Source organism: Gastrolobium bilobum, unplaced genomic scaffold (assembly GCF_033153095.1).
Source record: "Gastrolobium bilobum isolate Gb01-03AN ecotype WA unplaced genomic scaffold, APGP_CSIRO_Gbil_v1 utg693, whole genome shotgun sequence".
Taxonomy (NCBI): Eukaryota; Viridiplantae; Streptophyta; class Magnoliopsida; order Fabales; family Fabaceae; genus Gastrolobium; species Gastrolobium bilobum.
In genome coordinates, this window is record NW_026895687.1 from 15,203 (window position 1) to 29,514 (window position 14,312).

The 14,312-nt window shown below is 36.0% G+C and overlaps 1 protein-coding gene across 1 annotated transcript in view; it reads left to right on the forward strand.

Annotated features, from left to right (window-relative positions):
* Positions 1–467: 467 nt before the first annotated feature.
* Positions 468–14,312, forward strand: part of LOC133291475 (protein SABRE-like) — a 53,851-nt gene continuing 40,006 nt past the window's right edge. Inside the window, exons 1-2 of the mRNA XM_061489745.1 lie at positions 468–538; positions 3,003–3,114. Coding sequence (XP_061345729.1) covers positions 468–538; positions 3,003–3,114 — 183 coding nt within the window. The remainder of the gene's footprint in view (positions 539–3,002; positions 3,115–14,312) is intronic.

Genomic DNA, 14,312 nt, shown 5'->3' on the forward strand with positions numbered 1-14,312 from the left:
ATCGAATTTAATAACACTGCTGGTGCGCGAATATGCGCGGCAAACCAACGAAAACAACTAACGGTAACCAATCCTTAAAACGCATCGTTTAATCGAGAGCCCACGCGTCGTGCCTGATCGTAAATTTGATTTTCTGTTACACTATGCACCACTTATCACCGAGCACCTCACGGATCGGATCTTAATTCTCAAGCATTCACTGTAACGTTCCCTATCACGACGCTTTTAAAGACCGAGTCTGGTTGGGCTCAGCCTCCATTCATATTTTCCAAAATAAATTTTATTTTAGGGTTCTTTTTTCATTCCTCAACACTTCTCTTTTGAAGCATTCCGCCATGGAATTACGTGAGAGAAGCGGCATGTTACTCTTTCGTCTTCTGGCATTCTTTTAGAACGTGATTTAAAAGACTTGTGATTTTCGTGGTCCGATTCCGAAGTGAACAGAGAAGTGATTTTCCCCATCGGAAATGGCAGTTTCTCCCGCCAATTTCGTCTTTGCTTTCTTGCTGTTTTGTGTTACGTTGACGCTCGTTTTCATGTAAGTCTTCAACCCTTATTTATTTGAAAAATGTTTTCTCGTACTGAATTTTGGCATGTTCAGCGATGATTTCCAATTAATATTGTTCTTTATGCACTTGTGTGTTTCAAGGATGTACGGTGCAAATCAAATATTAGTAGATTGAGTAGAATTTCAAATTCTTGGTGCACATTTTTTAGGTTGAAGTCAATTTGAATTATTAACTGGTTGCTTGGGTTGTTGGGAAATCAAGTATATGAGTGGGTGTGAGTGAAGAGAGTCCCACATTGGTATGAAATGAAGTGCAAGACATGCGGTATTCAGCTCACGGTTCCTTGCTAAGCTTGTTGAGGGAGAATTCCTACACTGGGAGAGATTGTTGGAATTGAAGTGTCACTGGGTATGAGTGAAGTAGTGCCAAATTGGAAATTAGTGTCTGAAGTAAGGACCACTTCAGGGAAAAGATTAATTCTACGCCTATTGATGTAGTTCCTCACTAAGCCCAATGAATGAAGATTTTTTTAGAGTTTTGGGCTTGCTTCCCCCAGATAATGAGGAGTTATGAACCACAAAGCCCATGTGAAGTGGTAACCGGGAAAATAGTTGGGAATTCAATTGTAAATTGTGAGGACCATACCAGTGGAAAGACCCATATATTTAATGCTTTTAGGATTTGGATTTTGGGTTAAGCCCACTGGCGTGATTCTTTGATAAACCCCGGGATCTCCTTGGTCTTTTGGTCTCTCCCTGACCTAATTTCATGCAGAGAAATAACTTTCTTTTCTCAAGTTGCCTATTTTGTTTTACACTTGAAATGGCTATTGGTGATTTGAAAGGCTTGTTTGCTCAGGGAAAGAATGTAATATATGTAGTTTGAATTATGTAATGGAAACAGTTGAATTGAGTCAGGGGCAACCAATTAGGCATATGGTCAAATGGTTGTTGACTAGTTGTATTACTAAGCTTGTTTTCTCCGATTCTAAAAGAGAAAAGTAATTGAAAATTCAACCAACAATGAATTTAACTGAAAAGGGACAGGAATTAACTCTTGAAAAAGTATCTATAGAATCAAGTTCACGAAGAAAAGAAAAATTTGCTATGCTTGCTACAATCTTATCTTTTTTTTCTACCTTAAAGATAATATGGTTTGGTCTGGGGATCCTTCTCTTGGAAGTCTGTTTGCCAACATTTGGTTTAGAATCTAACTAGTAAAAAATATTATAGTTAATACTTTCTTTAGGAAGGTCAAAGTTCCATCTGAGGTTAAAGCTTTGCATTAATCTTTTTCCTTCACTATCATATTGTATGGCGGATTTTGAATAATCTGTTTATCATTTTGGAAGAGTCTTTGGCTGTCCCTGAAACACTAAAGTCGTTTCTAACCATTAATTTTCAAGATTTTAGGAGTAGGAAATAGTGCAAGGTTTTGTGAAATTTTCTATGCTTCCTAACTTGTGATGCATGTGCGCAACACATGGCTTCTATTTTCTTTGCATCACAACCTTTGTTTTCTTAGCCCAAAAAGAGCACTACTCAGCTTTTCACAGGAAGAACATTTTTGTTGCAATTGATGGATGGAAGGCATTCAAACATGGTTTAGTTGGCTAGGACTTTAGGTACATGGTGTGGCTTGAGACGCTTGACGACAATGCTGGTTTGCGGTGTTAGGTTGTGTGGAGGTGAGCTGGGTTGCCTATCGTCAGGTAGGCACGAACTAGGGTTTCCTCTTGTCAGACTTTAGATACCATGTTAAGGAAGGAGGGGATGTGAGACATTTAGTGAAATCCGTGTGTCTAAACTACACTATGGGAACTTGATTATATAACCAAAAAGTAATGAATACACATTCTTGGTTATCCTATTTACCGTAATTACATGATTCTGGTTATTCTTTACAATGAACCTAGACGCTATTTACATGGTTTCCAACAATGACATATGTTTTTTTTTCCATGTGCAATTGAGGATAACATACTGTGCTTTATGGTTTAAGAATGAGTGTTATGTTGCCATTACTTAGTTTGTATTATAAATAGTTCATTAGAGACTAATAAGGTGCGTTTGATGTACATTGAGGATCAACAAAAACAGAATAGAGTAGCACAACTGGTTAAGCCATATGATAATTTTTTTATTCTGTTAGCTGTTTGATGACCAATTTATGTTGGATAGAATAATGCAAAATTCAATATAACACCATTTGTGTTGTGCGTTATTTCTCGTGCACTAGAGTTGGGAAATGAAGGGGCAGGGGTTATTGGTCTTTTCTCTCTTTTTGCTATGGACAAAATTTTGTAACCTGATTTAGAGTTTTGCGCTGTTTTGCTATCTCCCTTGAACTACTTTTTGTTTAATACTTATACTATTTTAGAAATCATGTAAAGTATAATTTCTTTTAGTGTTGCGTTGTCCCTTGGTGTTTAGTAAACCAATTGCACTCGTAGTGGTTGAATCATCCTGTTACTGACTATGCATCTTATAACAGATTTGCTTCTGGGTTGCTGGCTTGGATTTTGAGCCGGATTTTAGGTGCATCTGTTGGATTTTGTGTTGGTGGATGTAACAGCTTAAGAGATGTGGTAGTAAAGTTTAAAAAGGTTTTTCTTTGCCTTATTCACTGCCTTATTTCGTAGTAAGAATATTGAAGGGCATTGCGACGTGTTATTAGCGTACAACTTGATATAGTAAAATTCAATCACTGATTGAATTTTATAACGGGAATCAATGTATATTGCATGACTATATAATGTTCTTCTCTAGAATTTCTGCAAGTTTCATCAAATATAATTTTTATTTGTATATCAAATCCCCATTTTCTCTGCACCCCAAACTGAAAAGGCTATGATGATTACAATGCCCTATTTGGTCAAGATCTTCCTTCTGTTCAGTGTTCACCATTTTCATTCCCCAAAAGATGGCACAAACCTTGGTTGAATTCTGTAGTTCTTCATAGTACAGAAAACTAGTTTTTAATAATCATTTGCTAGTCAATTAAAATGTTATATTGAAACAATATTTTGTTGCTTGTGAAACTCTTTAATTTGTTATGAATTAATTATTGTTTTCTTTTATTATAATTTTACTTAGTCCATTATAGGGTAGCTATGTAGATAGTAAGATATGAGGTAGTTAATTTGATTATTAGTGGTAGGTGGTTAGAGGAATCATGGGTTGTTGATATTTCTCTCTCTTTGTCTATTTTCACTATTATTCTATGGATTGAAATTATCAAATGAATTATTTGGAAAAGCACTATGTGCAAGAGATCAAGCTTCCTCCATAAAGCCACCATTCTATGTATGTAACAACTACTTGAAAAAGGGTAATGAAATAATTGAATTGTATGTAAACTGTACAAAGGGTTCTCTATTTAAAGAGAATACATGATCTAATGGGCTAAGCCCAATACAACAAATAAATAAATAAATATTATTATTTACAACACTCCCCCTCAAGCTGAGGATTAGATATTTATCATTCCTAGCTTGCTAGTAAGCTTTTGAAATCTGTCTGAAGAAAGTCCCTTTGTCAATACATCAGCTAATTGACGCCTAGTGGGAATGTATGGAGTGGTAATCAACCCGCTATCAAATTTCTCTTTGATGAAATGGCGGTCGACCTCAATATGTTTAGTCCGATCATGTTGAACTGGATTATGAGCTATACAAATAACGGACTTGTTATCGCATAGCAGCTTCATAGGTCCTTCACATTTTATTTTTAGATCATCAAGTACAATTTTCAGCCACAATAACTCACAAATGCCTTGAGCCATAGCTCGAAATTCAACCTCTGCACTTGATCTTGCAACTACATCTTGTTTCTTACTTCTCCACGTCACGTTACCACAAAGAAACATGCAATAACCAGTGGTAGAACGACGGTCAGTCACAGATCCAGCATAATCAACATCAGTGTAAACTTCTAAAGAGAGATTGCCATCACGCCGGAATAATAGTCCTTTACCAGGAGTGGCTTTAAGATACTGAAGAATTTTCTCCATTGTCTGCATGTGTTTCTTCTTTGGATCGTGCATAAACTGAATGACAACACTAACAGTATAAGCTAGGTCTGGTCTAGTATGAGCCAGATATATCAGTTTCCCAACTAGCCGTTGATATTGTCCTTTATCAACTGGAGGACTATTGATGGTCCTCAAGAGTTGAGGCCCATTAAGTGTAAATTGTTCCACAAAACCCATGTTTTGGTTATAAATCACTTCCTTCAACCTTCTTCTTTCCATATAGAGCAACTGTTTTGAATAGTGGACCAGAGCAATACCGAAAGTGGGAGTTAAGGTAGACCTGGAGCAAATTTAACATTATCTTTTTCACATATGACTATTGGGTTAGTTTGCTTTGTTCAGGACACCTAAGGCCCATCAGAAGGAACCACAAAATGAAGAGAGAAGAAGGAGTGTTGCGCAGAAAGCCTGCTGTAGTACAACAGCAGTCAAAGGAAGCAATGGGAAGCCGCCACGTCAGCCACAACAGAGAAGGTGGAGGTGCTACCTCTGCTACAATACGAAAGCAAAGAAGCTGAGCAATCAAAAGCCGCCACGTCAGCTGCAGCAGAAGGAGTGGAGGTGCCTCCCTGAATCCGATACTCCCACTCACAAAGGGAGCCAAAAGCAAGGGGGACCACTTCCATTTAAGGCCAAGCTGGCAAAAAGCAAGGCTACCATTGGAGAGGATTTCTATTCGGAGCTGAGCTGGCAAGAAGCAAAGCTACCATTGGAGAGGATTTAAACAAAGCACGACCCTTGATGAAAGGAACAATGAAGATCAAATGAAGAACCCTATAAAAGGAACAAGCAATCCTCATAAAGGAAATCATCAGCGCCCATCCTAGGACTCGTCTTCTCTTTGTTTTCTTTTTGTAAAAATGCTCACTAGGAGCTAACTTCCTCTAAGTAGGTGAGGGTTCCATAGAAGTAATCCCTTTTGTCTCAGGATAAATTTGTAAGGAACACATATTTTATAAATGAATTTTGAGTTGCTCTTTGGTTTAATTTATTGATTTTGTGAAACCCTTTGGGCTGGAAACCTCATCCCGGGACCACTCGGTTGATGAAACACTGACAAGGGCGTGTGGAGCATTCTCAAGATCCTGGGGTAGTTTAGCCTGAAGAAAGGAGGGAGAAACACCTGGAATGGGGAGCACTGCCATGTGAATCCATGCTCTTTTGAGAAGGCAGCATGGTTTCCTTGCATATAACTCCAAGTACTATGGAGTAACGTGGAGAGTAAGGCCTTACCCTCTGCTTACTTATAGCAAAACAAGGGAAGGAGCAAAATCCACTTGTAAAATATGCTACCAAGCAGGGTTAACCAAAGGGATGAAAACATGGAACCCGTAACACCTACTTGACTTTTTTTGAAATTAATCTTAACTCAAACTTCTATCACAACCTTAACCTCACGATAACTGAACTGTGTTTTACCAGCTGATGCTCTTACTTTCATTTCGTTGACTGCTCTTGAAGTTACTTAAATTGATGCCTTTTTATTCGATGACCGTGCTAAGTCATTCACTGCTCTCATCTGGTTCAGAATGGTTAACATTGTTTAACTAGCTGCCCAGAGATTGCTCTTTGTGAAGCTTAGCTGAGAATAGTACTTTCTTTTATTGCTCCATTTTACAAATTAAGTTTCCTTTAGCGCTTCTTAGTTCACAACTGTTCCCTGAGGACGATAAATCTGGGGCTACAATACCCTATATTGCTTGACACGTACGCTTGCGTATAGTTGAAGAGGGTTGCTCTTAGTCAGAGTAGATTGCTCCTGTTGGCAATCCTGATTATTACTCTGCACTCTTGCTCTCTGAAAAGATATTCCCGAGCAGCTCTCGGTTCGACCAAGCAACTATCCTCTTCATAACCTATCTTTTGATTCTACTCAATAGGAGTATTCGAGGGTTTACACCCAAGCTTTCCTGCTTCTTTGAGAAGATCAAGAATATATTTCCTCTGACTGATAAAAATTCCTTTGTTTGAATGAGCTACCTCTATCCCTAGGAAATATCTCAGTTTCCCAAGGTCTTTAACTTCAAACTCAGAGGCTAGTCGTGTTTGCAGAAATGTCTCTCCACAAAATCATCACCTGTTATAATAATATCATCAACATATACAAGGAGCACAGTGAGCTTCCCATCTTGGGAGTGCTTAAAGAAAAGAGTGTGATCTCCTTGACTCTGTTTGTATCCTAAGGTCATCATAACCTTAGTAAATCTCCCAAACCAGGCACGAGGTGACTGCTTCAATCCATACAAGGCTTTTCTTAATCTAAAAACTTTATTTTCTCCGTCCACAGAATCAAAACCAGGCGAGATTTTCATGTAGACTTCTTCTTCTAACTCACCATTAAGGAAAACATTCTTCACATCAAATTGATTTATATCCAAATTGTAATGGCCAACAAGGGATAACAAGACTCTCACCGTATTCATCTTTGCAACTGGAGCAAAGCTTTCTTTATAATCAATGCCATAAGTCTGAGTGTAACCCTTGGCGACTAACCGAGCCTTATGTCTCTCAAGAGTGCCATCAGAATTATACTTTAGGGCATAAACCCATCTGCACCCTACTGCTTTCTTTCCATTAGGTCTATCAATAACCTCCCATGTTTTATTTTTCTCCAACACATTCATCTCCTCTTGCATGGCTTGAGCCCAATTCTCATCTTTCAACGCTTCATGTATTAATTTTGAGATTGAAATAGAATCTAGTGCTGAAACAAAGCTTTTGTGATGCACAGAAAGATTAGTAAAAGAAACAAAATGGGAGATAAGGTATTGAGTACAAGATCTTTTCCCTTTTCTTAGGGCAATAGGTAAGTCATCAGAAGCAGAAGCAATGAGTAAGTCATCAGAGGTATCAGAAGAAATAGGCAAATCATGAGAGGCAATAATATTAGAATCAGAAACAGGAGATTCAGGACTTACCAGTGGTTCAGACAATTGAGGTTGCTGGTGAGACAATATGGGTTGTTTCCTCCTCTGATATACCAATTCAGGTGTCAAAATCTTTCGTATCTCAGGTGTATTTGAAGGTTCTGACACACCAGGAGCAGACACACTAGGAAGAGGTGTAGGAGTAGACAAGGACGATCCAGACTCAATGTAACACCCCAAATTCTAACAATTTATAATAGCATAAATAAATTCAATAATTTTATAAATAACAGCGGAAGTTCAAAATAATCAAATTTGGGAAGTGTTACCGCCGCACTTGTACAAGGACAAGTGCAAGGCTAACTCTATTACATTCAAATAAAAATCTAAGACTACAGTTTTTTTTTTTTATACATAATATTTATGACAGCTAGAAATATCCGAGTCGTGATCCTCACTGCCCACGGCTAGCCCCATCCTTTGCAACATGCTTCACTGAAAATCTGCTCCCCCGCAGCCGCAGGATCATTGCAGTCAAACAAACACAAAAGTCAGCAAAGCTGGTAATCCCAATCAAGATACAAAACGAGGATAATATAACCCAATATCAATCAAGACATTTATTTAAGAATAATCAACTCAATTAATATTTCGAATATGTCATTTATTCATAACTCAAGCAATATTCAAATATGTCATTTAATCATAATCAAGTAATAATTCAAATAAGAAATTTAATCATAAATCAAGCAATAATTCAAATAAGTCATTTAATCATAACTCAAATCAAGTATTAATATCATTATTAATCATGTTTAAGATTATTTAGTCCATTTAGTGTATAAGGGTAATTGTCAACTAACATATTTAGCACAACATTAATCATAATATTACATAAATGATAATATTCACAATTCAATGACATTCATCATAATCAAATCAAATAACGTTTCATTATTAATCATGTTTAAGTTCATTGTACTTAGTGGGAAGAGAACCATGGTAGACCCGGGAAACCCTGCCAGTCTACCCCGTGACCCGGGAAAAAACCACTGTTACCAGCCACGTATAATCAAAATTGGCCATAATCAATTCACATCTTCCTAGTGTGCACACCTCTTCCCAAAGTTGCTACTAGTATCCCGGGAAAAAACCACTGTTACCAGATACCACTTTGGGAAGAACGGATACAATCTTTTTCACATCAATTTCACATCGGAGGCATAAAGCCCAAAAGTTGTGTTCATCACTTTGGAAGGTACCATCCCAAAGCTATCCTCCCACCATTAATTTATTACAAACACACACACAATCAGGAAAGATTCAATCATAATTATTTATTCTTTAAGTATTATCATCTCTAAATGAGTTACTCAAGGGCATTATAATTTTCCAAAGTATCATAATTCAAACAACTATTATCATAAATTCTCGAATTTATATAACAATTCAAATCTTCAACATTCATCATAGTAAAATCCAAATCTGATCATCATCATAACTTTCCAATTTATTCAAGGATATGATAATTCAAATCTTCAACATTCATAACAGTAAAATCCAAATCCGATCCTCATCATAACTTTCCAATTTATTCAAGGATATAATAATTCAAATCTTCAACATTCATCACAATAAAATCCAAATCTGATCCTCATCATAACTTTCCAATTTGTTCAAGGATATAATAATTCAAAGCTTCAACATTCATCACAGTAAAATCCAAATCTGATCCTCATCATAACTTTCCAATTTATTCAAGGATATAATAATTCAAATCTTCAACATTCATCATAGAAAAATTCAAATCCAATCATCGTCATTCAAATAATCCCATCACATCAATTATCATAGTTATAAATATTCAAATTCAATCATTAAAACACATATTTGGAAAGTTTTTCTTAAAGAGTATTATAATTCCATAATTTTCATAATTATTCAATAAGATCCATATATTGCACCTGAATTAAATCTTATACCATACATTGCACATAATTATAATTTCTAAAATAATAACATTTTATATCATATAATGCACATAATCATAATTTCTAAAATAAAAGTTTATATCATATATTGCAAGCTTATTCGGAATTCAACCCACTAGGGCTAGCCTAGTGGTGGTGGGGTGTGTAGTGTTTAGTGGGTGTGTGTGTTGCAGTTCGATTCCCATGTACTTCAAAAAGCTTATTCGGAATTCTCTTTCATTCTAAGGAATAACTTGTATCCATATTCTAATTATCATATGTAGTAATTTAAATTTAAAAAAAACAAATACCTATATATATATATAAATATTCATACAGAAATACTAAGAACATCTAGGGATTAAGATTACATCCAAGTTTTATAAAAGGAATAACCTACGAATAGGATTACATATACCAAAATTCATATCAATATAATCTATGACTCTCTAGGGATTAGGATTACCTGGTCTCCGTTTTCGCTAACTTCTAGAAGAAAAGAGTAATTTGGGACATAGAATCGGTTGGTAACCAGAAGAATAAAAAACTAAGAAGAGAGAATAGTAGAGGAGAAATGTTGAAGAGTGAATTGGTTTGGTTAGGCTAGACCTCTATTTATAGTTGAAGTTTAGGGCTCAGATATGGGTTTCGTGCATTTACTTCCTTTTTTCTTTATTGATGTATCTGACTCAGATATGGGCTTCATACACTATTTTATTATTAATTTCTTATGGCTCAGATTACAGCTAACTTATTTGCTGACTCATTATTGACTCATCATATCTAATCAAATTACCAATCAACATTACCAATCAATCATTACCAATCGAACATTACCAATCAATCATTACCAATCGAACATTACCAATCGAACATTATCAATCAATCATGAATGCTTAAATCATCAATCAATTAATAATCCAATTAATTATAATTTATCATCTAATATATATATACATATATATATATATACATATTAATATTATGTTATTATAAATAATTTACAAAGTATCAAAATTATTTTCCAATAGCATTCATATCGCACAAAATAATTTTATCAAAAATAAAATTAATATTCTACTTTGCTATCTATCACCATAATATTTATTTATATATATCTATATTATTATTACTACTAATTTATAGTTTATTATTATTATTATTTTATTAATAAAAATATGGGGTATTACACTCAAAGAAGGAAGGGGATGAGTCTTCGAAAGAACTCTTCTCCCCTTAAAGATGAAGACCCAGGAGATAAGACTCAGATTCTTGAAAGGTGACATCCATAGAAACAAAATGTTTTTGACTTGGTGGATAATAACACTTGTACCCTTTTTTATCAGGGGCATAACCAAGGAAGACACACTTAAGAGCCCTAGGATCCAACTTACTGCGATGTTGTTTATGAACATGGACAAAGGCAACACATCCAAACACTCTTCGTGGAAGGCTCTACAAAATGGGAACAGAAAGAAAGAAGGAAGTCATGGAATGAATAGGACGGGTATTGTTAAGGACCCGTGAAGGTAAGCGGTTGATCAAAAAGGCTGCAGCTAACACGGCTTCTCCCCAATAAGAACTAGGAACATATGTCTGGAAAAGTAGTGCTCTAGCAACTTCAAGGAGGTGACGATTTTTTCTTTCAGCAACCCCGTTTTGTTGAGGGGTATCAACACATGTGAGCTCATGAATCATTCCTCTGTCTGAAATGAATTGCGACAAGCGTTGGTTGACGTACTCAGTACCATTATCAGATCTTAGTCTTTTAATACACTTACCAAACTCAGTCTCAACCATGTGATGAAATCGAATAAATATCTCTGGTACTTCAGACTTGTCTTTCATCAAGAATATCCATGTTACCCGAGTACAATCGTCAATAAAAGAAACAAACCCCTTGCACCTGAAACACTATGCACTTTAGAAGGGCCCCAAACATCAGAATGAATAAGAGAAAAATGTTCGCTGCTTTTGATAGTGTTAGAAGGAAATGACACTTGATGGTGTTTTGCAAATTCACAAACATTGCAATGGAACGTCTCAACTAACTGATTTAGAAACAGAGAAGGAAACATTGACTTCAATAGACTGAATGGTGGATGCCCCAGACGCTTGTGATGGAGCCAAATCATAGACTCTGCAGTAGAAGGATGACATGTCATTAATAACTGATTTTTACTATCATTTATAGCATGTTCTGGAAGGAGATAATACAACCCATCCTGCTCATTAGCAACTCCAATTGTCTTCATCGTGGTAAGATCCTGAATAACACAATGAGAAGGGAAAAATGTGATAGAACAATTCAAATCAGTTGTAAGTTTTTGAGCGGAGATAAGATTAATAGAAAGTTGAAGAACATAAAGAGCATTTTTAAGAAACAAGGAAGGTTGAATTTGAATGTTACCAGAACCAATAACTGATTTATGGGATCCATCAGCTACGGATATAGTATGACTACCAACAATAGGATGATAAGAAAGAAAAAACTCAGTACGACAAGTCATATGATCAGTTGCACCAGAATCCAAAATCCATGAGGTTTTAAAATCAGTGCAAGAAGAGATGTAGAACGTGTGATCTTACCAGACAAGATCAAAGAACGGTCAGATGGCTTACACATATTATCAATAGCGGGTTTAAGCTGATCCAACTCCCTTTGCTGAATATTCACATATGGAGAAACATGTGGAGACTGCGTAATAATCGAACCATCTTCTAAATTGGCCATAGTGATAAGAGAGAGTGAAAAACAGCACCAAAAACACACAACGTACACCCAAACGACGTTAGATCAGAGACAAAACCAAGCAGGAAAAGTTTTTTTTTCGTGAACAGTACCGCGTGAACAGTGCGCGATGAACACTACCGCGTTTTTTTTTTTGAACTGTTCCGGTCGTCTAATGAAAAAGAAACCTCCGTAGAATGATAGATCTAAGAAAACGGAGTGAAACAAGGGTCCTCACGGTCCAAAAGGTCTCCGGAAATTTTTTTCCGGTGGCGGCTTTGTGGCGGCGAGAGTCAAATAGGGTTTGATTTTTAAAGACGGTGATTTGCGGAAGCAGAGCCCTCAGAATCGAGAGCTCTGATACCAACTTGAAAAAGGGTAATGAAATATATTATTGAATTGTATGTAAACTGTATAAAGAGTACTCTATTTAAAAAGAATACATGACCTAATGGGCTAAACTCAATACAACAAATAAATAAATAAATATTATTATTTACAACACAACTATGTTAAGATCTAGTTGCAAAGTATGGGACTTGGAGTCCCACATCAGAAACATAAGGTTCTAGATTGAGGTTTATATGGACTTTGAGCTTTCCTATCTTACGAGCTAGCTTTTGAGGTGAGGCACTCCGAAGGTTCATATTAATTAGTATCAGAGTCTTCCACTATGTCTCCTAGTTGCAATTGAGCGGAGTGGCTGGTGACGCTGGCATTGTAGTGTTCGCCCAAGGCTAGTAAAAGACTAGCACAAAGTCAGGATGCATGGGCGCCGGAGCTGTGGAGCGTGGTGGGATGTTATGATGCAATTGCAAGGTATAATACTTGAAGTCCTACATCAGAACATAAGGTTCTGGTGTGAGATTTATATGGACTTTGGGATCTCTTATCTTACGAGCTAGCTTTTGAGGTGAGGTTTTCCCAAGGTTCATATCAATTGTCAAGCGGTTACATACAATAAATATGAGCTTTATTGAGGAAGCTCTGCCGCAAGCATGCAAGTGCACACAAATAATTATTCTCTTTTCAGATCATTTCATTTCAAAGAATAATAGTTTAAATAGATAAAGAGTGAGAGATATCAACACAACCATGATTCCTCTAACCACCTACTACTAATCAAAATAACAACCCCATATCCAACTACCTACATAACCATCATATATTAGACTAAGTAAAATTATAATAATAGAAAATAATAATTAATTCATAACATTCCCTCCTCATAAAAATTACTCCCTCAAGATTTAGATCACGTAATTGCATCTTCCATATTCATGTTCGTATCTCCATTGCTTCCCTCCATCATGGCATAGATTAAGAACAACTTTTTACATCCATGGCCCAGAGCATAAGTCTCATTGTAGTGGAAACTCAATCTTTTTTAATAGTATAAAGAGATAAATAGTGAGAGATATCAACCACAACCATGATACCTCCAACCACCTATTACTAATAATCAAAATAATTACCTCATATCCCATTACCTACATAACCACCCTATATTGGACTAAGTAATTATAATAATAGAAAATAATAATTAATTCATAACATTCTGGCTTTGCAGTGTTCGCCTAGGATTAGAAAAAGCTAGCGCCAAGCCAGCCTGCGTGAGCGCCTGGGCTGCTGAGCGTGGTGGAATGTTACAATCCAATTGTAAGATATGGGACTTGGAGTCTCATATCGGAAACATAAGGTTCTAGTGTGGGGCTACGATGCATGGATACGGACACGGGACACGACACGACACGCCGACACGTTAATTCTAAAAAATGTCATATTTTGACACGTTGGGACACGTTTTGATATTAAATAAAATTTTTAATATATATAATATAATTTATATTTAATAAATATAAGTGACTATAATAAGTCATATAACCAATCAAATATTTAAATTTCATAACATAAATATAAATATAAATAATTTTTCGTACTTTGTTAATTTTTCATGTCAAATTTCATAACAGACAAAAATTAATTCCTAAATTATTTCTTTTATATTAAGTTAACAAAATAAAATTAAGATTTTTTCTTTTAAAAAAAAAAAAAACGTGTCCGAGCGTTGACCGCGTGTCGGAAAAAGTTGACTGTGTGTCGGAAAAACGTGTCAGAACATGTCGGAGAGTTGACCGCGTGTCCCCAAATGTTGACCGCTTGTCCGAGCGTGTCCGTGTCCGACACGTGTCCGACACGCAAA